Below are 24,843 nucleotides of genomic sequence, written 5' to 3'. Positions count from 1 at the left end.
GTGAGAGAGCAATCATTGATTCAACCATATCGCGTGTGCAATACCGATGTTGATCTATCTACCGCAATCGGATGCGAAAATGAAATTAAAACGGGAAATACAATGGCTATTACGGTTGTTGTATTACGGTATAATTGTATTTTGTTAATGAAACATTACCTGCTAATCACACTCGACCTAGTCGCAAGTGATCAGGTTCCAGATCACACTTTGGATCGCAAACACTGTTAGCTCATGATTATTTATGATGCACTAGCTGACAAATACACTTGAAAATGTTATTGCAAATTCGCATTCTGATCAAAATCAGTTCAAGGATTTGTATTCCATGACTTTTTATTGTCTAATTACTTCATAGATCAAATTACAAGGATGAGTTTCCGTTCCATATCGGTAACACCGATTGGACTGAAGCTTCATCCTCAGGTACGTTAGCAAATAACCACGCGTGATTTCCGGTGACAAACGAGATTTGCACATTCATATTTAATGCGTAATGTCGTATGCGACATTGGTTATAACCAATGCTTGTCTGACAAGTCGGTGACGGTAAATCGGAGCTTGAAGCCAGGCCTGAAATCGTACATCAACTATTCCATTACCGGGTAAATGGGGTGTTGCCAGGTTTACAGCAGCCCAGCCATCTGGTGTCGTCTTTGATTTGATACATCTTTGCTCACACAGATCTAAATGTCGCGTCATGCCGTGAATTGCGGTGAGCTTCGATTAAAGACTAAGGCGTCAATTTCTACCCTCCTTACCTGCCAGTCTTTACATGTTCGCGGTGTAAACGCGAGGTAATCCTCGTCACGAAGCTGTCAGATCGAAAAAGCTTACGTCTTGTGATTGATCGAGATAACGGCATTGAATAATCTAATTGAAATAAATATATATTGCTACTGTCACAATTGGCCAACTGAACTAGCAAATCATCGTCAGGCGGAGGCATTAAAAAATTTTCAGACTTGTAAGCCCCTTTGGTATCTTCATTGAGAAAAGTGTTCTGAACTCTCTCTAAAGCTCATTAAAAAATCGAAACTACACTCACTACGAGTCCGTGGGTTAAATATGGTCTTTAAGATTTCTTCTCTTTCATTTACAACAATAGTAATTTTGATACAAAGCAAGTATGTTTTATGCGCTTTTCCATGTCTGTTTTCCGTACATAAAGTACCCGTTTTTATGACGGTAGAGTGAGTCTGCGAATGCGCATGCGCGGAGTACAGACAAGACCACATTTTTAAGTCCTAAGAGTTGAAAGTGGTCTTTTCTGTACTGTGCGCATGCGCAGTCGCGAACAAATCTGACGTTACGCAACCCTAACCTCACTTTCGTGCCTCGTGAAACAACGCGTAACGTCTTTTCGTCTAGCTTATTTGTAGGATTCGTCTTCGGCTGACCTACGACTCATATTGCAAACTAACGTTCAGCCTGAAAAGACCGAGTTTGCCTCATTGCTACAGAATATACCATTTTTCTCTTGTGACTCTTCAAATATGTTACAGAATAGAGGTCTGATATTGACGAACGGTGGACAAACCTACCTCTGTACCGACTCAAGATGCTATTTCGAGTACCTTTGGGTCCATTCTGGTCGTTCCTTTCAACTCAGAGAATGGAGGAAGGAGTAAGAAATGATGTAAGGAAGGTTTCTATTCGAGTGCACGAATAGTTTAGCCGAATACTAAGCATTTCAGAGGTTGTTTAGTTAAACGAAGTGAATATTGAAATGAATGAAATCAGTACTTGGAGTTGGGAATTGGTCTTGTTGAGTTGTAAAGTAGAAATTAATTGGTTGAATTTTGATGTTAAGTTGAGTTACAGTCAAAAAGTGTGAATTTAGGTAAGGTGTAAAAACTCAAAATAATCGACGGAAATATGAGGACTGGAAAGTGACTATGAGGTTAATATAAAGAATTCTAGGAGAGTTAGTAAGTGGAAGTTATACGTAACGAATGATCGGAAAGGATATGGAAGATGTCTGACTGACAGGTCAGACGTAGAAAACATTTCAAAAATTAATTCAGTCTGAATATCAAGAAGAAGAAAAACAAAAAACTCCTCACATTTAACCCTTCCTGGTCACACCTCTAATTTTAATCACGGTGGTCACATTGGGTCGATTATACTCAATCGGTTTCCAAAAAGGTATCATTATGAGCAAACTATCCGTCCAAAGTGGTTCAAGAAATCACGGAATATGCTTTGAACACTCTAGATGATGTAGAAAAAAATTATTCATGAGAAATAAAATGGTGACATGTTGAAAAAAAAAAAATCATGAGAAGGTCAATGCGCAAAAAGAACATTTTCGCTTAAAAAATTATAACTTTATAAGTTTATTATATTTTCAACTAAAATTTGGAGATGATACTTCTTATATATAATACTGTTAAGAAAAAATTAGTAGCATAGTGCACGTCCTAAAAAACGTAATTATCCCGTGGGCACGATGTAGTTTGATCGGGTGTCAGGTCAACATTGAAGCTTGATTCAAATGACTAATCGTCCGTACTCATAGGGAAAACCTTAAACCGCAGGTATATCAGAACTAAAGTCGCGTTTGAAGCCAGGGACTATTAAATATTAAAGCCAAAAGATGATCGATAGGTCGATTGTCCCAGTGTGACCTCAAAGGGTTAAACACAATTCATAACAGCGATAGCATTTCTCATTTAATCGGAAGTCAAGTGTATAAAAACCGATAATCCAACAGAGAATTTCCACCAGTAAAAATCACAACGTTCAAGAAGTGACATCGGTGTCACGTTTTTCAAAAACCAAGTTGGAAAAAAATTGAAGAGGTTTGAAAATAATTTAGTATCAGCATCCCCTAATTTGTATGATTAGAAAGACATGATCCTTCGATATTTCAACCTGGAATTTGAGAAAGGAGACAAGTACTCAAACAACAGGGTAGTTTTTCATCGAACCTAGAATGTTTAGGTTTTAAATATGGACACGCGACGAAACATTTTCAAAAACAGAAATAGACGACCTCATCGTGGGGTTTCGAGTGGAAAAGATCAGACACCATAGAAGATTTCCCTTTACCGAAAGGTAAAGGTGGCCCTGCTGGTGACTTTACAGGATTTCTTTCATTCTCAAGATAAAATCTGCAGAGCAAGTCTTCGTTTTATCCAATGAGTCGGCGATTTCGAATGTCAATTATTCATAGATAAACGGCGTCGATATTCCTATAATTTTTCGATAAAAGATATCACCCTTCGGTGTTGCGAATGCCAAGTTCGTTCCATCTATGAAAGAATATCGATTTTATGACCAATACAGAAATACGTAGGCGGAATCGAGACGGACACAAGGGCAGAAAATGAAGCCATTCATCTTTATCGTTCGCCCAGATCTCAGTGCCAGGAACAACTTTAATGTACCAATAATGATAACAACAATAAAAAAAAAATAATAATAATAATAACAATGTCACTGGGAATACAGTGAATCTGAAACGCAGTTGGATTTTCTATTCGTTCCCCTTCTTTTCTTCTTCTGACGACGGACTCGATGTTATACAGTCCGACAAAAGCGTGAATGCAGCTTCGATACATGAACTGTTTTCCCATATCTCTTCAAATATCTTTTCAACTGATATCGGTGATACGCGTATAAAAGGGTCCAACTGTCGTTCGTTCCACACTCGAAACACAACCGCGGCACTTGTACGTCTCATTATTTGTTCCGTTCTTGATACCAAATGGATCGCGTCTGTTCGATCCGAGGGTAAGTCACGTATGTCACATGAATAATGGCGATGGCATGTCTCCTGTAGGTACCCTTGTTGGCAGTATTGAAAACTCACGACCTGGCGATATTATCGATCCAAGGTGTATCGCGAGGTACGCTGCCAAGCATATTAATGCACGATCTAAGTTTTTTCTATTTATTCATATTTATATTTATACCCATTCAATCGTTTTGCAAATTCACTCTGACGGGTTCAACACGACGTGACTGCGAGTCACCATTTTGTCAACAAATTTCATATCCCGGGTATAGGTATAATAGCGAAAGCTGTCTTGGTATGGTTTTAAGGTGCTTATAAAGAAGCGTTGTACACCTCGAAAACGCGGAAAAGCAAAACTCCTATACCGCTCAAAGCATCAGAATCAAACTTGGGCAATTAATGCCTTATTTTGGCAAAAAGTGGAGCGTCTTTTTGTTTTTTCAAATTTTTGAAAAAAAAATTTACAGATCGGTTACCACTCACAGAGATTGGCCAAATTTTTGCAGTTGCACTGAATGGATCGACCTATCCGGTATGATGCCACTCGGCGGTGATGAAACACAAATTTTGAGCCCAGTCCCATGAGATTTGATGGTGAAATGACGAAATGGCAGCTGATCTGGTTTTTGATTACGAAGTACACCGAAATCTCATTTTTGCGACATTTGTTACCAACTTTTCATGCATGCCGGTAATTTTTTACCGACATTACACGCATACATTACCGGCATGCGCGTAATATCGGTAACAAATGTCGCCAAAATGAGATTTCGGTTTCCTTCATAATCGAAAACCAGATCAGCTGCCATTTCGTCATTTCACCATAAAATCTCATGGGACTGGGCTCAAAATTTGTGTTTCATCACCACCGAGTGGCATCATACCGGATAGTTCGATCCATTCAGTGCAAATGTGAAAATTTGGCCAATTTCTGTGAGTGGTAACCAATCTGTAAAAGTTTTTTCAAAAATTTGAAAAAGTAAAAAGACGCTCCACTTTTTGCCAAAATAAGGCATTAACTGCCCAAGTTTCACTCTGATCGCTTGAGCGGTATAGGAGTTATGCATCCCCGCGTTGTCGAGGTGTACAACGGGTCTTTATAAGCACCTCAAGTGAAAGGAATAAAAAAGTCGAACCTTCCTGTCTTACCGACAGAATCAACTTAACATAGTTTACATTTTTTTATATTCTTGAACGACAAAATGGCTTCAAACGTTGAGTAAAGACACGCGGTTGAGTATGAGTAGTTTGACTAATTGACAAAAAACATACACACCAAAAAAAAACACGGTTCTGATACACAGTAACGTGACGTATTATAATTTATACAGTTTCTGTCAATATTTCTAACTTCCCTTGATGGGGATATAATCTAGAATTTAAATCCTACGACTTCCTAAAATTTAGAATTACTCCTAAAATACGATTTTCGAACCTGTCGGTAAAACAGGAGTGTTTGACACACCCGTAAATTGCTGATAAAGGTGGGTAACGAGAAACAGATAAAATCCCACGCGAAATGAGAGATTATACGTTGTACGAACGTGTAATCCGCGTATGTCACAGGAAAGAGCATACAGAAGCTACCACGCGTAAAGAATAGAGTAGATGCGTTGATATCATTAGTTAGAACGTACTGGTTTAATCAAGTGAGAGGATGTTAGTTGGCTGCTGGGAAATGATTACCAACGTTATTGGCACGTGTTTTCAGCAGATGAAGCAGAAGAAGAATCAGAATCAAGGGAAGAGAAGCGAATAACGAGAATCCATTTCGTGCCGATGAACCGAGAATCTGCAGTACATACTTTGCTTATCATCTATTGTTAAATATTTTTATCGAACTTTGATCGCACGGAAAAAATATCCTGTATTATCCACCGTCCTAACATTTTGAGTCACACATTGTTAGACTGAGTCAATTTTGATAACAATATAGTATTCTATGATTTTTGGGGTCACTGATGACGAATTCCGAATCAAATATAAAAAATTCAAGATGGCAGATCCAATATGATGAACGAAAATTTCAAATTTGATCGAATACGGTCAAAAAACTCGATGCAGGACTTTTCTGGGTCGCTGATTCGATTCGTCGTACTGAAGTTTCAAAATCTGATTTCGGATTTGTAATCAACGACCCCAAAATCCCTGATCAGGGTTTTTTCTCCGGGTCCGATTGAATTTGAAATTTTCGTCCGCCATATTGGATTCACCATTTTGAACTCTTTAAATCCGATTTTAAGTTCGTAATCAACGACCCCAAAAACTTATAATTTGTGTGAAATAACTAAAACACAATAACACTCATAATGAACTTTGTTTTATCATCCATGTCCAGTGGTACCAAATACTCGAAAATATGAACATCCGTGATGTAAAACTTTGGGTTTTCATCTGCGAGTTAATTTACGAAAAAGCTAAAAAAAGAACGAAATATCGTCCTACATATCGTCTGTCCAAACATCGAGGTTAATCGTATGCAGGATAAGTCAATTGCTTCCGACTGAGGAAAACAAATTAAGACAATTTACGTCAGTGATTTATTAAATTAGGCCTCTTTCTTGACTTACATGAACCATAGATCACCAATTTCGGCTCGCAATTACGAGTAATCAAGTCGATGGAATCGTGAAAAAAACATCACGTACTCCACTCAAGACGAAGTGAATAGCTACACCGACAAGGAGAGTATCAGACCTCCGGATCGGATGGTCGTGCTGCAATTTCTATGAGTATTTCTTTATGAAATTTCCTGAAAAATGGAGCTGTTGAAGAAAAAAGTGTACTTTCATCCATTGAATGGAATGGCTTATTAAACGAAAGCTGTTGCTCATTTTTATCTGAAATATTAATTTTCATCATACTCTTTTGACGTTTTGATGACAGCTTCTCATGGATTCAAGTGTAAGCGGATGTATCGTTACTTCAAAGCCACAGTAAAATATAAATGGCTAATTTTCGAAGACCTGATGAATAGTAAATCGAGCGAGTGAAGGCCCAATGGATGGAACTACATATCAGAAGCTCCGTATTTTGGACCAAAGAAACATTCCAACAGATTTCAGCCAGAGTCTGTGATCCTGAGGTTCGATACTCTCCTCGAGGGTTATAGTATCAAAGTTGTTGCGTCATTTGGGAAGATTGTCCGAAGTCAATCAGATTCTATTAATTAAGAATCATTGACATCGGCACTACTCGAAGTCGAGGTTTCCCAAATTACTTGACTCCGAGCCAATATTAGCCACCAGAATTTGGGTCCAGTTCTCTGATCAGGATACCAACGGTATTCATGCAAATGGAAGCTACCACTCAACCAAAATTAGGAAAACTTGTGTAGGGTTGTTAGGCCCGTCTCAGCTACGTCAAGTGCTTCATCGAGACTTCGGAATACATCTCAAATTATGGGCGAGCTCCCGTCAACTGGTAATTGCTTTTTTTATCTATCCATTTTCATTATTACGTTCAAAAATTACACCAAAGTGGGGCACAGAGTGCAATCTCTTCGGTTCAGTACGCGACTGTCCGCGTTTTTTAAGTTCGGTAAGGTAACTTTGAATATGGGTTAATCTGGAAACCTTCAGTCTGATTTCAAGTTTCCAAGTTTCCATCTGGCTATAATTTCGATATTTTATAGTGTGCACAAAGATATCAGAAAACTAAAATTTGTAGGCCTTCAGACCTGACGATTTTGAGAAACAGGTTGAGCAATTGTCTCACATTTTTTAATTGAATCTTTGTCTTTGAATTTTTACCACTTCCTGTAAGTAAAAAAAAAGTTACTCGATGTGTTTTCTGCACAAAATATTCTGATCTTGTCATTCACAAAAATATTTTGAGATAGATTCTCAGGAACGGTTAAAAAAAAGCATAAGAAACACATTTCATTCACGTTTTCAGTCCTGTATATTCCCAGAGGATGAAATGAATTGTTATTCCAAAAGCGACTTTGGAGTGTATTGATAGTGAAATAAAAATGGGATCATAATTGAATCGGTATAAATATCACAGAGATATAAAATATTTAAAGAAAATTCGAGATCCCGGGAATGCATACCGATTTAATTATAAACTCGTTTTCACTCAATTCAAAAAACCTCAGGAAATGTTCCAAAATGTCGAGTTTGTAACAAAATAATAATAATAAGAATAAGAATAAAAATTAAAATATGTTCTTGACTTTGCGTGTACGAGACTGAAAATGTCCAAAATGAAATGTTCTTTTGAAATATCTAAGGAAATCAGATTTTTCTGTACAAAAATACACTGTAAAGAAATCGAAATTGCGGCCGTATAAAAATTTTGACTCTAAAAAGCTGATTGAAAATTGGTAGATTAACTCATAACCGATCTTCTTGAGAATTGATCTTCTTTAGAAAGAAAATGGCTGGAAGTGTAAGTCAGTAAAGTGAATAAAAATGAAAGAGAAGTAGAATGAAAAAAAAAGAAAAAAAGACAGTCCAATGAAAAATGAAAAGCCTCTTTTCCCGCCAAACCAATGATGGGTTGCGAGCCCGTTACCTGCCGCAAATCCCTTTTCGTTGGATAAACAATTTACCGTTGCTTTCACGGGTCGTTTTTCCATGAGTTAGAACTTGTGAGAACACCAGCGCGTGATCTAGCTGGCAACGAATAGCCTGCAACGGGAAACTGGAAAGTCACGCCATTAACCTCGACTCAACTAATTAAGGGACGCAATGTCGGGGCTGAACAAAATTTGTTACAAGTCCGACGAACGGACGACGCGACGTGACGAAGCTTTGATAATTTTGACGTAACGCCGCATTACCTGGTCATTGGACATACATACATCTTATCCATCAGTCATTCCACGTCAGGAAAGACGAAAACGTCATCGTGACCTCGCCGATTTTACTTTACTGATCACATTTATGTATAAGTGTATGTACAAAGTATATGGGGCATTCCATGCCAACTCAGTAAACGGTTGACCATGACATTTTTTAAATCCATCAAGGAATTTTCTACGTTAGTATTAAAGTATTTAGCCTCTAATACCTTTTCGAGGGAAAGTAACTATATCTATCGGTCTGATATAAGAAACGCAAGTACAGTGGACTGAAAGTACATATTTCAAAGAACTTTTTCTGAAAATTAGAGCCAATTTGAAGCATACGTTTTTGAGTTATTTCATTTTCCAATTCTATGGGTTTTTCCGATTTGTCAGGTTTTTACGTGAAAATATCGAAAAACTCATGGCGGGAACGTGTTCCCCGGAAAATTTCCGCTCGATTTCACATTTGGGATTTATTCAAGCTTCTAATACTCGAAATAAAGCTAAAACTCGTTTTTTTTTTCATTCAAAAACCCGAAATTGTGCAACATTTGGTCGAAATCGGTGAGAGCAAGATGGCATTTCTGTCTTATCTGACGTGGGATGACTCCCATAGCAATGTGCCTTTGTTCAATTTCACAGAATTTCTTGTACTATGATTTTGAATTTCAAAATTAAAGGACCCGCTGTGAAGAGAATCGTTTATTTTTATGTTGAGCCACCGTCTATTCTACCGAGGCGAAAGATCTACTCAATTATCAGAGCCCCAAAAATAGTCATGAGACACAAGGGACGATGATATATTGCGTTATATAAAACCTTTAATCCGTAAAGAGGATGCTACGTAAAATAAAAGTTGTTATCATTTTTATCTGACCAGCCATTAATCATGTCTACTGTTTCCAGTCTGACTCAGAAAAATTTCTAGACGAACTTACAGTTGATTAATCTGGAAAAACAGTTGAAACCGAAATACAACGAAGCTCTAGATTTTCGGTTTCGAATTTCTTTGTTCGTTTAATTTTGCCAAAGATAATATATTTTTGTACAAAAGTCAAGTCTTATAAAAGCAGGAACACTGGGTTCCTGAATCGTCCAGGAAATAAGCACCGACTAAACTAACGAGAAAATCATGGGAAGATAAATTCATCCTTTCACGTATTACAATTGGAATTTTCTACAATTGGAAAAATCTTTCCTCAACGTCAGTCGGGCTTCGCAGACCGATTAATCGGAACTTTTTTGGCCCGATGTTAAATGGATGAACCCTGAGATACGACCCGATTTAAATTTGCTTTAAGTTGATCTATCGAGTGCCGTTTTTATTTCATTTTCTCCGATCTATTTCCAACATAGCTCAGCGCTTATAATCGATGAAAATCGTGGCGTCGCGTCGAGTGCCGGGCAAATAAGCGGCGGATTAAATTGCCTCGAGAGCTATTCAGATGCGAACGATTGGTCCGAAACCCGTTTCGATCGGATTTACGAACCATTGATTCTGAAGCAATGGAGATTTGTCTGGAGTCCTGATACATTCAAGAGGTGCAGATTTGTTGCCGCGTGATATTTACATTTATTAAAACATCACACTTCAGGTCTTCGAAAGTTTCTTTTTTCATAACTGTACTTGTGTCTTTTGGTTTTCTTTTTTTTCTACTGTCTTTTCAATTATTAGCTAATCCTGTTCACCACTTTTAATTTCAAAATTTGTCAGATGATTGTACAATATTTCAAGATTATTGTGTTAAAATTTCAAATCAATCAGAAAAAAACTGACAGAGACAAAGCGTTTTTAGTCTCCGTGCCTCTCATACGATTTTAAATATAGCGCATGCGCAGCGGGAATGTGAATGTGAAAATATGAATGAATAGGCATCCAAGATGAAAGCTCTCCGTTGTATGGACCTGGTATTGATGATTCTGTGTGAGTGAAAAAAAAAAGAAAAAACTTGTTTATTGATGTTTAATTTTACAATTTTTGGTGTAAATCTTTAACTCACTGCGACTCGAAATCTACTGCATTGATCTTTTTTAAACTTTGCACATTCATTCTACACATTACCAGCAAGGTAACGCTGTCCGTTTTTTTTGTTTTTTTGTCAATTTTAATTAATTTTTATAATAGCTGAATTATTGACTCTTTAGTCAAAAATCGGTGTTTTGACTTCTAAAAGCTACTAAAAATCATAAAATGAAAAAAAAAATCACACGACAGCGTTACCTTGAAAAACTTATCAACTGATAAAACTTTTTTATTTTTTTCATTTCAGATTATCCAGTAATAAGTTCTCGTGTCCATCGTAAATCACCTTTTTTCTGAGGCGCCCACTAAGAGTTGATGTCACCAGTTCATTTTTTCATATTTTTAAATTAAAATTTCACAGAATACTCTTAGAACCTCACTCGGTCAGATGTTTTATTAATAAATAATTAATATTCACCATATTTTTGGAAAAAATTTTTTTAAAATCCTAAAAATATGCTGTTTTTTGACCGAATTAACCCCCCCCCCCCCCCCCCCCCCCACCGTATGTTAAGATGATATCTTTCTAGAATCGAAATTCGCGATCGATTGTTGCCTCTATCCTTCTGCCCTGTTGAAAGAAAACTCATAACTTCACAACTCGGAATATTCCAGTGGATATTTTATTTTACGCCTGGGATTTCACGAGGAACGTGAAATCCTGGAAAATAAATAAACGAGTACATGGAGGACAAGAAGATTTATGTTCAAAATTGAAGCAGCGATGGACTTTGTTGGTGACAGCGGTTGATCGGCAATCAGTGTCTGTAAAATGAGCGCAGCGCAGCAAGTGCGAAAAGTAAAAATATAATATGTATTATATTGATTCTTGCATTTGAAGCAGCGCAAAATGGCGCGAATAAAATTAAGAAATTGTGGTAAATTACTTTGCGATGGATTCGTGAGCCAAGAAAACAAACACCAGGTGCTCGTATTCGCGTTTCGCAAGCCCAGGCGTGCAATCGATCACTTGAGTAATTTTCAGGAAAGATGATAACGAAACTCTACCTGATACATTATCTCGTAATTTTTCAACCGTGATGAAATTTCGTTTCACAAGTCAAATTCACGAAACTGCAAGGGAAAAATTTTGCAGATGACAATTTTTTTTCAACTTTGTTTTTTCGTCGCGGTGGCGGTCAGGACTTTTTTCGGTACATCCGATGCAGTATTAAGGGGTTTACCCAACTAATGAACAAAAAAAAAGGATCTTTTCAAGAATTTTTTAATAAGTTTCAACTGTAAGTATTGATATAGGCTTTATTAGGCTTTTTTACAGTTGAAACTGATTAAATGAATTCTTCAAAAACCCTTTTTTTGTTTCCACCTCAGTTGGGTAGACCCCTTAAGGTGCTTATAAAGACCCGTTGTACACCTCGAAAACGCGGGAGTGCAAAACTCATATACCGCTCAAGCGATCAGAGTGAAACTTGGGCAGTTAATGCCTTATTTTGGCAAAAAGTGGAGCGTCTTTTTACTTTTTCAAATTTTTGAAAAAAATGTACAGATTGGTTACCACTCACAGAAATTCGCCAAATTTTCACAGTTGCACTAAATGGATCGAACTATCCGGTACGATGCCACTCGGCGGTGATGAAACACACATTTTGAGCCAAGTCCCATGAGATTTGATGGTGAAATGACGAAATGGCAGCTGACCTAGTTTTCGATTACGAAGAACACCGAAAACTCATTTTTACGACATTTGTTACCGACCTTTCATGCATGCCGGTAATTTTTTACCGACATTACACGCATACATTACCGACATGCGCGTAATGTCGGTAACAAATGTCGCCAAAATGAGATTTCGGTGTTCTTAGTAATCGAAAACCAGATCAGCTGCCATTTCGTCATTTCACCATCAAATCTCATGGGACTGGGCTCAAAATGTGTGTTTCATCACCGGCGAGTGGCATCATACCGGATAGGTCGATCCATTCAGTGCAACTATGAAAATTTGGTCAATTTCTGTGAGTGGTAACCAATCTATAAATTTTTTTTTCAAATTTTGAAAAAGTACAAAGACACTTCACTTTTTACCAAAATGAGTCATTAATTGCCCAAGCTTCACTCTGATCGCTTGAACAGTATAGAGTTTTGCTTCCCCGCGTTTTCGAGGTGTACGACGCTTCTTTATAAGCACCTTGAAGCTTGCCAGACTATCATGTCACGGAAGTAAAAACTGAATAAGAACGAAAACAAAAAGTAAACGCATCTCAAATTGTTATAAACGTTGAGGATAATTCTTGTCGGCGTGATATTATCGTGCGATGTCGTAATTAATTGGAAAAAATCCAATCGAATCTAATGAATGACTTTAATCAGCAACAAAATTTTCCAGAAGAGAATTGAGCAGTCAAAGATAATCGACCGGCGGTGAAACATCGTAGTTGATGACCTTGGAATCGCAATTTGTCCGAATCATCCGGTCGATTACTATTCCATAATTAGCGTGATTGATTGGAACTCAGACATTCTATACCAGATACGAGGACCGCGCCGCTAAAATCAAAGCCTCGATAATACAGCTGCCACTTGAGACCCCAACCAATTATCGTTATTGGCAAAGCGCGGTACCGAGGCGATATTGTCTCTGTAAGCTGGATTGGCAGCGATTCGAGAAGCGCCGAATTTCCCTAAGCACGCTTTGTTATTTTAGTTTAACATTGATTTTTCGTTCAACGAATCGCAGAAATTTTTCACCAAAATGAATATCGGCGTTTTGCACGAGTGAGGTGAAATTAATTCGTCGGTGCCATTCAAGTGTATTTTGCTTTATGCTGAACGTGGTTTATGATCTGATACCACCGAAGCAACTGCCTTGATATTCGATTCGGTAGCCATCAAGAGACCACCGAAAAGTTGATGGTTGGGGCGGGGTTGGAATTCCGAATTTGAAAAGTTCCGGAAGCGTCCAATTCGGATTTTTTTTTTTATCTCAAAACTTTGACGAAAGATCGGAGTTTTGACTGTGCAAAGTTCCGAAAAAAAAGTTACAAAAATGATAAAATTTAAAAGTCTGGATCATCGAAATTCCGAATGATCGAAAATTTTCAGCTCTCTGAATTTTTGGATTGGTGAAATTTCACCAATTTCATTTCTTCACTTCAAGTTGCGCTTTCGGAACTTTTCGATTTCGGAACTTGAACCCCGTCCCAGATAGTCGACGATTCAATTTTAGCCGTTTGATTAGTCAATTGTGAAAACGAAAAGGTCTGATTGGTAACGTTACCAGTTATGAATTGAAAAGCTCGAATGGCAGATGGATTGCTAAAGCTGCAGTGAAGGATTGCGGCATTGTGTGTTGACGATGAGCGTTGACTTGAAAAATATAACTTGTTAGACATGAATTTATGAATATTTTGAATCGGCATTAAAATCTGCCTGACTTTTATGAGCCCTTGGCGAGTCGTTTATGACAAAAACCGGCTGCCGTAACATCATACTGATAGGTTATGCATACGGTGGGTCGATAAATTTTTTTTTTAACTAGGGTTCGTTGAGCTTTCGTCAAGAACATTTTCTCGATTTAGTCGGTTTAGAAAGAAACTTTCGTTCCATAGCACCAGAAGATGACTACAATCGGTGAGCAAATAATTTTGCATCGAGAGGATTTATTCAAAGCGCAGATATTGGTGAAAAATCGATATTTATAAAAAAAAAAATATCAACACCAAGTGGGCACAATGTTATAAAATAACTCAAAATTTCAGAAAATTCACACAACGAGTTCTGTTTAAATTATTAAATTGAGAGGTGGGCTTGGATGAACCGTCCAAGGACAAGACCTGACCTTTGAACAGGAAGTCTATTTCAGAAAAAATGATAATAATTAAAATAGAAAGGTTAAAATAATCGAGGTTTTACAACTAAATTGCCCTTTACGTCGGAACTATCTGAAAAGTAAAGAATAGCTATTTATGTGGCATGCCCGTAAACCGCCTGTTTTTTTGGCAAGGATAAAGATTTCAGGACGAGCTGAAGGCGAGCCGGAAGCGAGCCAGAAGCGAGTACTGAAATTATCCGAGCCAAAAAACGGTTTACGGGCATGTCACATACAATATTTTTTACGGTATGGGCATTGAAAAGCAAAACGAAGAGTGAGGTTATGTCGCGATCTGTTCGACGAAGTTACTTTATTCGGCAGTTTGGGATGCGCACTTCGAACTGCGCATCAAAACTGCGGAATAAAGACTTTATTCCGCAACTTTGTTCGCTGCCGTATAAAGCGTCACTTTACGGAACGAAAACTGCCACAAAAAGTCGACTGTTCAATGCCCATGCCGTAAAAACAATATTATTTAATTGTTGATTGAACAAGTTGGTCCGGAAATGTAGTCACAAGTTAGATATTCTCATAAGTGAGTAGATCTCGTATTCAGAATTAAGTAAGGTATGCAGAAAATGCGTTCAATAATGGTAAACGATCAAGTCGTTTAGGGAAAATAGCGCCAACTAGGCGCTGCGGACTAGATTGCACCAACCAAGTGCAATTAAGTACAATGCATGAATTAAATGCTCTCGTGAAAGGCGATGATCAAACGAGAAGAGGCTCTCGCTCAATGGTGGCGCTTTTATAAGAAGCGATTGATCGGATCATCGTGGCTCGATGACGTCACCGAAATAGAAGTAGCAACTTATAAATTTTCTTTTACGCCACGGGTATTGAAAAGTCCTCTTTTTGTGACAGTTCTCGTTCCGTAAAGTAACGCTTTATACGGCAGCGAACAAAGTTGCGGAATAAAGTCTTTATTCCGCAGTTTTGATGCGCAGTTCGAAGTGCGCTTCCCAAACTGCCTTATAAAGTAGCTTCGACGAACAATTGCGACATAACCTCACTCTTCGTTTTGCTTTTCAATGCCCATACCGTAAAAAATATTGTATGTGGCATGCCCGTAAACCGTTTGTTGGTTCGGATAATTTCAGTACTCGCTTCCGGCTCGCCTTCAGCTCGTCCTGAAATCTTTATCCTCGCTAAAAACAGGCGGTTTACGGGCATGCCACATAAATAGCTATTCTCCCTTGCCGAACTATACTTTTAGGTGATCATTCATTCATTGTATGTAGGAGTGAGTTTGATAGCGTAAATCCATAAATATAGAATTTATTAGTTCTATGACTGTTAGGTTCCTAAACAAGTTCACACACGAAAGTTATGAAAGTTTTACGATAAAAAAGTTTCTTCAAGTACGACGAGAGTTTGTTAAAATTTCATCTACATACCTGATTATCGTATGATTTACAACATTTAAATGGAATTTTGCCATCACATTCATCACCGTGGGTAGAAGGTATGAAAAATTTCTTATTCCATACAAGATAAATGTAAATGAACATCATTGTTGGAAGGAATTGTGGTCTCTCTTCTTCGAAGTGCATAAAAAGTGCGATCGAGCAAAAAGTTGATAACTGTTTCGTTTCCATTTTCTATTTTTCTTCCCCACCCCCCGTGTTGAAGCCGAGCGATAAATTTTCTATGGCTTTGAAACGATCCACCACCTATTTCTACCATAGAAAAGATATTGAATAAGAAAGAGAAAGTTTACTTTTCTCGCTGCGGCACCGACGACGCTTTGACAGCAAAAAAATTTACACCAATTTATTCTCTGACTATGCATATCTGTACGCACACTATTGGTTAAATACACATCAAGTCGACTGAATAACTGCGCGGTTGGAAAAGTTCTTGGGAAAAAGAATCTCGCGCTTTTTAACGCTTCCTTTCTATTTTATGCATAGAAAGTTGCGCCAGGGTTCGATAATGCGATGAAAACCTTGAAGTGAATACATTTGAAAGGCAGGTACTGATTTGAATAATCGACGCATCGAGCATTCATAAAATTTTAAAGAAATATTTCAAACCCTCCGAGTTTCTGCGGCTACTCGTACTAAATATCACGAAACAAAAGTATGAAACTAGACTTTTTTTTTTACGAGAAATTCAAATATGTTTCGAAAAATAAATGTTCCAAGAAAAAAATCTGTTGCATTCGTATGAATGATTGAAATTTTGAAAAAGGTATTTTTGGATGAGTTTAATTTTCCTTCTATCCGAGAATAAACTGGGGAATGAAATTTTGGCAGAAAAAAATTGACAAAAAAAAAACAGAAATGATATAAAAAAATTACGAATCCCGGGAATGTGGCATAAATTTTCCAAGACAAGACTTGAGATAAATTTTAATTTTGTTTTATACGACGCATTGTCTTTGTCATCTTTTTAACCCCATGCTCCACTATTCTTCATAAGCTGCAAGAGAGAAAATTATAAGGGGGCGTCTTAATTTACCGGTAAGGAAGAGAGAAACTTTTTCCTGCGTCAGATTATATTTTTGTTCTTCTGTCTGGCAGGTGCTGTGAGTTGGAAATAAAAACAACCGCCGTATGCCGCAGACTTTAGCTCACGTAATTTCATGCTCACCCAGAAAATGGAGGGGTGGAGAAAAAAAAAGAGAAAAGCAAACGAAAGAAGACTGCAAAAGTCGCTGTAAGAAACTGAGAATATTCTCAAGATCAAAGCTTACCGGCTTTAACTTCTGACGTTTCGATAAATATTTATTTCATCTAGAATGAAAACTGGTTAGAAAAATAAATTATAAAAAATTCGTTATCAAGTGTTGGAACAGAAAAACGCAGAGTTGATGTCGAATAACACGAAATTAAATTCCACCGACGATGCAAAGGCAACGACATTTCTGTAATGTTTTACTGACAAAAGTTTTTGGCTGTTATGTAATGCATATACGTTAGGTTGGCGCAAAAAAAACGACTATTATTTTTTTTTTTTTTTTTTTTGAGTCTCGTGCGACAAAATGTTAGTTTTCGATGTTTTAGGAGCCCACTCCAAAGGACAGCTCAAAAAAAAAATTTTAAGAAGTCGCTCTAAATTTTTTAAAATGTCAAAACTCGTCAAAAAATTATATTAAAAAAATTACATTTTCAGTATTTTGTTTGATTTTTAATTCATGTCGTGGTGTATTGTTATCGATTCTTTCTTACTAAATTAAAGAAAAAAAATTTATGAAATTTTAATGTGAATATTAAAAGGTCGCTCGAAAAGATCTAAAGAAATGCACCAAAAAATTTAAAAAAAATTATGAGCGATCTTTCAAAATTCAAATTTTGAACTGAAACTTTCGGAAACTTTTTTTTTTTTTTTGTCTATAAAATTATACCGTAACGAGAAAAAAAATTAAAAAAATTAAAAAAAAAAAAATCGATTTTTGACGATTTCTGGCGTTTTAAAAAATGTGGAGCGACCTCTAAAAATTTTTTTTTGAACTGTCCTTTGGAGTAGGCACTTAAAATATCAAAAACTAACATTTTGTCACACGAGGCTCAAAGAAAAAAAAAAAATAAAATAGTCGGTTTTTTTTCGCCACCCTAATATACGTATCTATATAAAATAAAATCATCCCACGTTCTAGGCATAAACGCATTGGAACATGACTCTAATCGCCAGTAAAAGGTACGGATATGGTAAAAACTGAATTTGGTATTTGTGAAACGATTATGTGAAAAATGTCACTACATTAAATGCGGAAATTTTTTATTCTTGTACTTTTCTCTATGATTCTGTGATTTCTTTTTTTCTCAATTAATGACAATTTTCCAAATGAAATACAAATTTCGACGAATAACGTATCGTTTTGTTTATTCCATATTTTTGTCGGTAAAAATGTTCGATATTCTATGATCGAAACTGATTATTTCAATCGTTCCAAAATGAAGAATATTCATAAAAAAAAAAAAAAAAAAATAGATGAACTTAATAAGTTTGGCAAAAAATCAGAAACTACACTTTTTATCTAGAGCCATAGAATGGACGAGAAAGTGGAATGGAACCGTGGGCGATGGTCGTTGAAACACTCCATATGCATAGGACCATATACCACCCACTTGACATCGCTCCCTGAAGAGTTAGCGAACGTTACGGTTATACGAGACTTGCCGACCGACATAAGTTGAAACTTTATTGCGAAAGTTATATCCCCGGCGGAAGTGTAGTTACAGCAACAAATTCTAGAATTTCCTAGTTTCTCTACTCTAGGCAGAGGTAAGAGTAACCCGTGTAAGCAATAAAATCAGAGACGAATCGCGAGCTTTTCTATATTCAAGGATTTACACGAGTAGCAATTTGTAATGAGGAAAATCAGCAGGAAGGAAATAGAGCAAAAGTAAAAGGCTGAATGCACTTAGTCGAACTTCATGAATTTATGCATAAAATTCAACGCTCGCGTTTACTCAACGACGTTCCACGCACACTTTGCATGAAAATGATGCTGAAATTCGAAAAAAAAATTAAAAGAAAAGAACAAAAAAAAAAAAACAACTCTCGTTGGTTAGTTTTAATAATAACGAGCGTGAAATTTATGGAGTTCGTTTACTAGTGTATTCAATGCACAATTATTCATCGTGCCGCAGTCTGAAAAGTTCCTCTTCCATAAAAGTAAAAACAATATTTTCGCAGATTCGTTATTGCCCACAGACAGTGTCACATTTTTTTTTTTTTTTTTCTCCAAATTTTACAGTGATTCTATGATATTCCTGATGATTGCTGTGTACATATTTTTTTTTTATAAACATTTCAATCGACATTTCTTAGTAATTCATTTTTTTCCAGTAACAAGTTACTGGAATAGATTTTTTCGATTAATAAATATTGACTCCTTAGTTGTTTCCAGTGAATTATCGAAGAAAAAAATGAAACAAATTATGTCGAATTAAAAGAAAATAAGTCTGAATTAATGAAATTAATTTGAAATAAAAAAACTAAATTGAATTACGTTAATTAATTCAGTTGAAAAAACTTGTCTCACTCCAGTTTCGAGTAATTCTTCACTCGCGAAAAATGAAAATTTGAAATTTTCCATAACTTCGTAGTCGTTGCCGAATCACCATAAGAACAAACATACGGTTAAAATAATTTCGACATTCGTGATTTAGCGGTCGTCGAAAAAGATCTCGAATTAAACCGACGTAAAGGCGTTTGTCATTCGAGTAACGTTTTTACCGACTAAAGCTTAGGCGAGTGCCTCGTCTTCTTCATGGTGCAAGTGGATTTCGTAGACAATGTTTACTATCGCCCGGACTCTTGTTCAGAATGGCTTGATGGCAGGTGCTTGGACTTTTTTATAAACTTGACAGTCTGTGTGTACACGAATGTCGCCTTCATTTCGTTCGTCGTTCGTTGCAGGGACAGGCTATGTGTGCACTATGACGCATTCCAGAAACAAACGGCGTTGGCTCAAGCGAGCTCTTAAGGCCATGCGGTATTCCTACCTTTATCGACCGAGTAAATTCACCCTTTTTCTTCCCATGTTTTGAAATAAATGATCTAACCTGAAAGGGTTCACATCTCGATAGTGCGTCGCTCTTTGCGCAAAATATCTCAGCCATGTTCTTATTGGTTCCCGAAATGCGGGAAATGTGGGAATACTGTCATACGTGTCAAAAAACCAAACATTTTTCAGCACAATTTTCGGGATATGAGTAATTTTTCTGAATTTCGCAACAAAAGAGCGATGTAATGTCGTAATTTAAACTCTTTCTGCTTGTTTGTTTATTTAGTATAGGTAGAAAAACGTGAGTTTGCTCGGTCGGTAACGGTAGGAGTATTACATGACCTCAAGGTGGGGGAAAATAACGAGATGTGCTTTCTATCGGAATGAATTCAGAAATCGCGGACTTGGATTTTCTACATTCAGAGAAAAAAAGTCAGGATAAATATTTTGATGTCTTTGCTGAACTGTGATGTCATCTGAGTAATATTACGGTTCACCATAAAAATAGTTATATTAACCATCAAATTTTTTTTTCCGAAAGCTTCGCTGCACTTTTCTTTTTTACTTTGGTAGGTAATGATACTAAATTTCGGAAATTATTATACATGATTCTTTTCCAATCACGTAAAAAAGAATGTCGCCAAATTTGAAAATATTTTACTTTCTCATGAAAAACCCGATTCAAAAATGAAATTGTTTTCATCACCGTTTCCTCCACAATTCTTAGATTCTGAATATTACCGTACTGTTTTCGACTCGAAAAGTAATTTTGACTTTAAGCACAAGACTTTTTCATCGTTTTGTCTCACAACCAGTGCTAAAGGCTGCTACTAGTTAGAAGGTTGGAGTAAAAATAGGTGCAATCAAATTATAACATATTAAAAACACAAAAACAAAAAAAAAACAATGATCCAAACTTGCTTGAATGATACTTTTGATGGATAAAAAAAAAAAAAAAAAAACCAAAAAAAAAACGAGTAATTTTTATACGCATTACATATTGAATCGAATCTCTTTTTCCGGTGATCAGAAATTACTGATGTGTAAAATGAAAAATTTGTTGCAATTTTGTAGGAAATGTTGAAATTTTATCCCGAAATCAGTAAAAAACGATGAAAGTTCATGGTGTACAAATTGAGACTTGTTGGGAAAGAAGTCTTTTTCTTTGTCCGATTTTGATGGAGACATTTTCAGAGGTCCTTTAAATCACGGTTATGGGTTGGTCGCGGCTAAACGAGGCCGAATCAACTGAAGTGAGGCGTGAATGGTCTATGGATCAGTTCTCATCCCCGTTAACTTCCCGGCGTTTCCTAGAGCTATTTGGGAGGAAAAGACCCCGCTAATGTGCCTGAAGTAAACGACCTCGCCGTCTACAAAGGCAAGGGTTAGTCGGTCGATCGTTGTTCAGGACTCAGGAATGCGAGAAGCCCCTTAAGTTCGGTCTCGAGTCTCGGCCTCGATATTTTTTGCGAATTCGTTGTGATTCGTTCAAAGTTTTAGGAGTTAAAAATAATGCGGCGGATTTTTATCGCGAGAGAAATACCAGCGGCAGGATTAGGGAATAAGAAATTATCGTAAAAAAGTTGGAAGCGGTGGTATAAAAATGAAGGTATATGGGGAAATAGGATGAGATTCCTTTCGAAGCAACATTTTCATGTTTTTATTTTTATTCAGCTTTTAACCGAAAAACTTGTATAATGCCATAAAAAAAAAAAAATAAATAAATAAAATAAAATGAAATAAAAAATCTTTATGGAAGGATGTCTCTGGTATCAAATTTTGAAAGGACAATCTCGGAATTGGAAGGTTTTCCGTTTAAATAATACGAAGATGTCGATTTTTCAAAAAAAGAAAAAAAATTGTTGAGAGAATTAAACTAATGAACGAAATCCGTAACTTGAACGATTCAAAAATCATTCGTCTCGAGTCGGAGACAATGTTGCGTGAAAATTCATCTTCAAACGCCTTTAGTGGCTGAATTATTGGTTTCCGAATATAAATTCAACTGGCCAAAAATATTGATGAAAGTCAGTAGTTTTAACGGTTTACAGAATATAAGTGTTGAAAATCATTTTTAAGTGACAATCCATTGATTTTTTTGAGGAAAAACCACAGAATAAATCTGGATGCAATTGAATTTTTTACATAATGCCTGTAGAATTTAGTCGATATCATTAATTACGGCAAGATGACGGTTAGAATTTGAAAAAAAAATTCTTTTTTCCAAGTTATTTTACTCTTCGAGTCACACATTATTGTGCTGACTCAAATTTTATAACAAGATAGTATCTTTATGGATTTGGAGTCGCTGATTACAAATCTAAGATCAGAATTAGCAAAATTCAAAATGGCGGATCTAATACGGCGGTCAAAAATTTCAAATTTGATCGAATCGAGTCAAAAAATTCTAAGCAGGGATTCTCGGGGTAGCTGGTTATGAATACGAAATCAGAATTTCAAAATTGAAGATGGTGCATCCAATATGGCCGACGAAAATTTCAAATTTGATCGAGTACAGTCAAAAATTTTTTTCGCTATAATAATTTATAATAATAATTCCTCTCGAATATTGAAAATCTATTAATATACTTTCAGAAATAGCAAAAAACCGCAAAGAAATATGTTGAAAATACTTACCGCTATGACTTAAATCGTTGAACGAGAAAACTTGAAATTCCAAGACCGCCCCTTTAAAATTCGATTTAACAGATATCCTTAGGGGCCTTGGGTGAGTGAGTTTTTTGCTATGTACTACAAGTGTTACGGAAGGGATCGCGAGGAAATATGTTGCTCCGAAACAAAGTATCTCGTTTGAGACGCAGAGTGAATATATCTTTCAATATGGAGGAAAACTCACCAGATATATCGGATGGACTTCATCTTGAGGGCGGTCGAATTTTCTTTGCACTTGTAGGCCAAAACTTGCTTCACACTGCTCACGTCCACCGTTGGAAATCTCGAAGTCACATAGGCTGGAATTAAGCAATAACACAAGTTGAATAAAACAATAATTTTCACCTCTTACGAACGTCCATCATCTTCACATAATACGCAGAATTAAAAACGTAAAAAAACGTGTTTTTTGACAGTTTCAGAAGATCTGCCTTAAGGTGCTTATAAAGAAGCGTTATACACCTCGAAAACGCGGCGATCTGGTTTTCGATTATGAAGAACACCGAAATCTCATTTTGGCGACATTTGTTACCGACATTACGCGCATGCCGGTAAGGTATGCGTGTAATGTCGGTAAAAAATTACCGGTAGGCATGAAAGGTCGGTAACAAATGTCGCCAAAATGAGATTTCGGTGTTCTTCATAATCGAAAACCAGATCCGCTGCCATTCCGTCATTTTATCATCAAATCTCATGGAACTGGGCTCAAAATGTGTGTTTCATCACCGCCGAGTGGCATCATACCGGATAGTTCGAACCATTCCGTGCAACTGCGAAAATTTGGCCAATTTCTGTGAGTGGTAACCAATCTGTAAATTTTTTTGCAAAATTTTGAAAAAGTAAAAAGACGCTCCACTTTTTACCAAAATAAGGCATTAATTTCCCAAGTTTCACTCTGATCGCTTGAGCGGTATAGGAGTTTTGCATCCCGGCGTTTTCGAGGTGTACGACGCTTCTTTATAAGCACCTTAAAGCCTTTAATTGAGTGAATTAGGTCGTTTTTTCGATTTTCGAATTTGAAGAAGAAAAGAAAAAAAATAAATCTCCTCAAGTACGAGCCTATTAGAAAATCTGCTGACTCACCAAAAACCAAGTAAACAATAAAATAGGTTCGTAATAAGTGAAAAATTTTTGTTCCAAAGAAGTCTAGAAAGTAGAAAAAATTTAAGGATTATTTGCGTATCTCAGTGCGCATTAAACATCCGAAAATCGCAATTTTTCGCATCGGTTTCTGTACACAATACCAATGCTAAGAATATCCGTGGAAGTTGTACTTTTATTTACCGAAAGACGAACATGAGAGTAAAAAGTAGAAGGGCTGATTCGTGATTGAATTTTACGGAAAATTCAGAGCCACGTCTGTGTGTCTCGGCTGCGATGCCATAGTGCAAAAGCGACTCCGTGAGGTACGGTAACGTAAATCCTCTTTTGGCTGGAATGGAATTTGAAATGGAAATTGAAATATGTACGCCCCGTTTTATTTTCTTCACGCGCTTTTCAGCCCGGCGAACAGCCAATAAGGAACAATAACTCTGCGAGTATTTGAACTTCAAGATCTGAAAGTTACGAGCCAATTTTTCGCAATTTATTTAGGCAATTTTTTTACACATCGTATTTCGTCTTCCGCTCTAAGGAAGTGAGCCGTTTTTATATCTATGCAGCCAGCGGTATTTCGTCACTGGATCTATAATTTAGGATTCAGAATCAGAACTCTCTGAAATCCAATTTCATAATCGCAAATTCTTCATCTTTTTACTTATACTTGGAATGAGTTTGGCCCGATTAAACTTTCCACGCTGCTGCAACAATGTTTCGAACAAATTCGTATTTCCACGGATTTAGAATAAATGTTAAGATATCAAATACTTAAAAATATCTTCGTAATGATTGTAACGAAAGAAAAGAATTTTTTTTTCAACAACTTAAAAATTTTCGAGGGTCAGAATTTGATTTTTTTCATCTTTTCCAAGTTCTGCAGAAATATTTCACGATCCCAAAAAATAGAAAATCAGTGTTGGACGTTATCTAGATAATTTTGTATTAGATAGTCATGTCGAATAAAGTTACATCATCTTTTATCTTACAGTTAAGTTTACCTTTCTTCTTTATCTAGATACTTCAGCAGTTCATCTTCATTTCACAGAGATGATCGCGTGATAAACTATCGTTCATATTGTCTGGATAAATAATCTTATCCTTAACTAAACAATATCGCGTTACTAATGACAAAAGGGCGTATCACGAAAAAAAAAAAAATTTTCTCCAATCAACTTAAAAATGTTTTTAATGTATAAATCTATGGAAAAAGTGAAATTTAATTTTTTTT

At 36.5% G+C, this 24,843-nt stretch overlaps 1 protein-coding gene across 1 annotated transcript in view; it reads right to left on the bottom strand.

Annotated features, from left to right (window-relative positions):
- LOC124410141 (protein bric-a-brac 2-like) overlaps positions 1–24,843 on the bottom strand; it is a 109,689-nt gene that overhangs the window by 4,499 nt on the left and 80,347 nt on the right. Inside the window, exon 8 of the mRNA XM_046888287.1 lies at positions 22,702–22,816. Coding sequence (XP_046744243.1) covers positions 22,702–22,816 — 115 coding nt within the window. The remainder of the gene's footprint in view (positions 1–22,701; positions 22,817–24,843) is intronic.

The sequence above is a fragment of the Diprion similis genome, chromosome 9 (assembly GCF_021155765.1).
Source record: "Diprion similis isolate iyDipSimi1 chromosome 9, iyDipSimi1.1, whole genome shotgun sequence".
Taxonomy (NCBI): Eukaryota; Metazoa; Arthropoda; class Insecta; order Hymenoptera; family Diprionidae; genus Diprion; species Diprion similis.
This window is presented reverse-complemented; position numbering and strand designations above follow the sequence as displayed.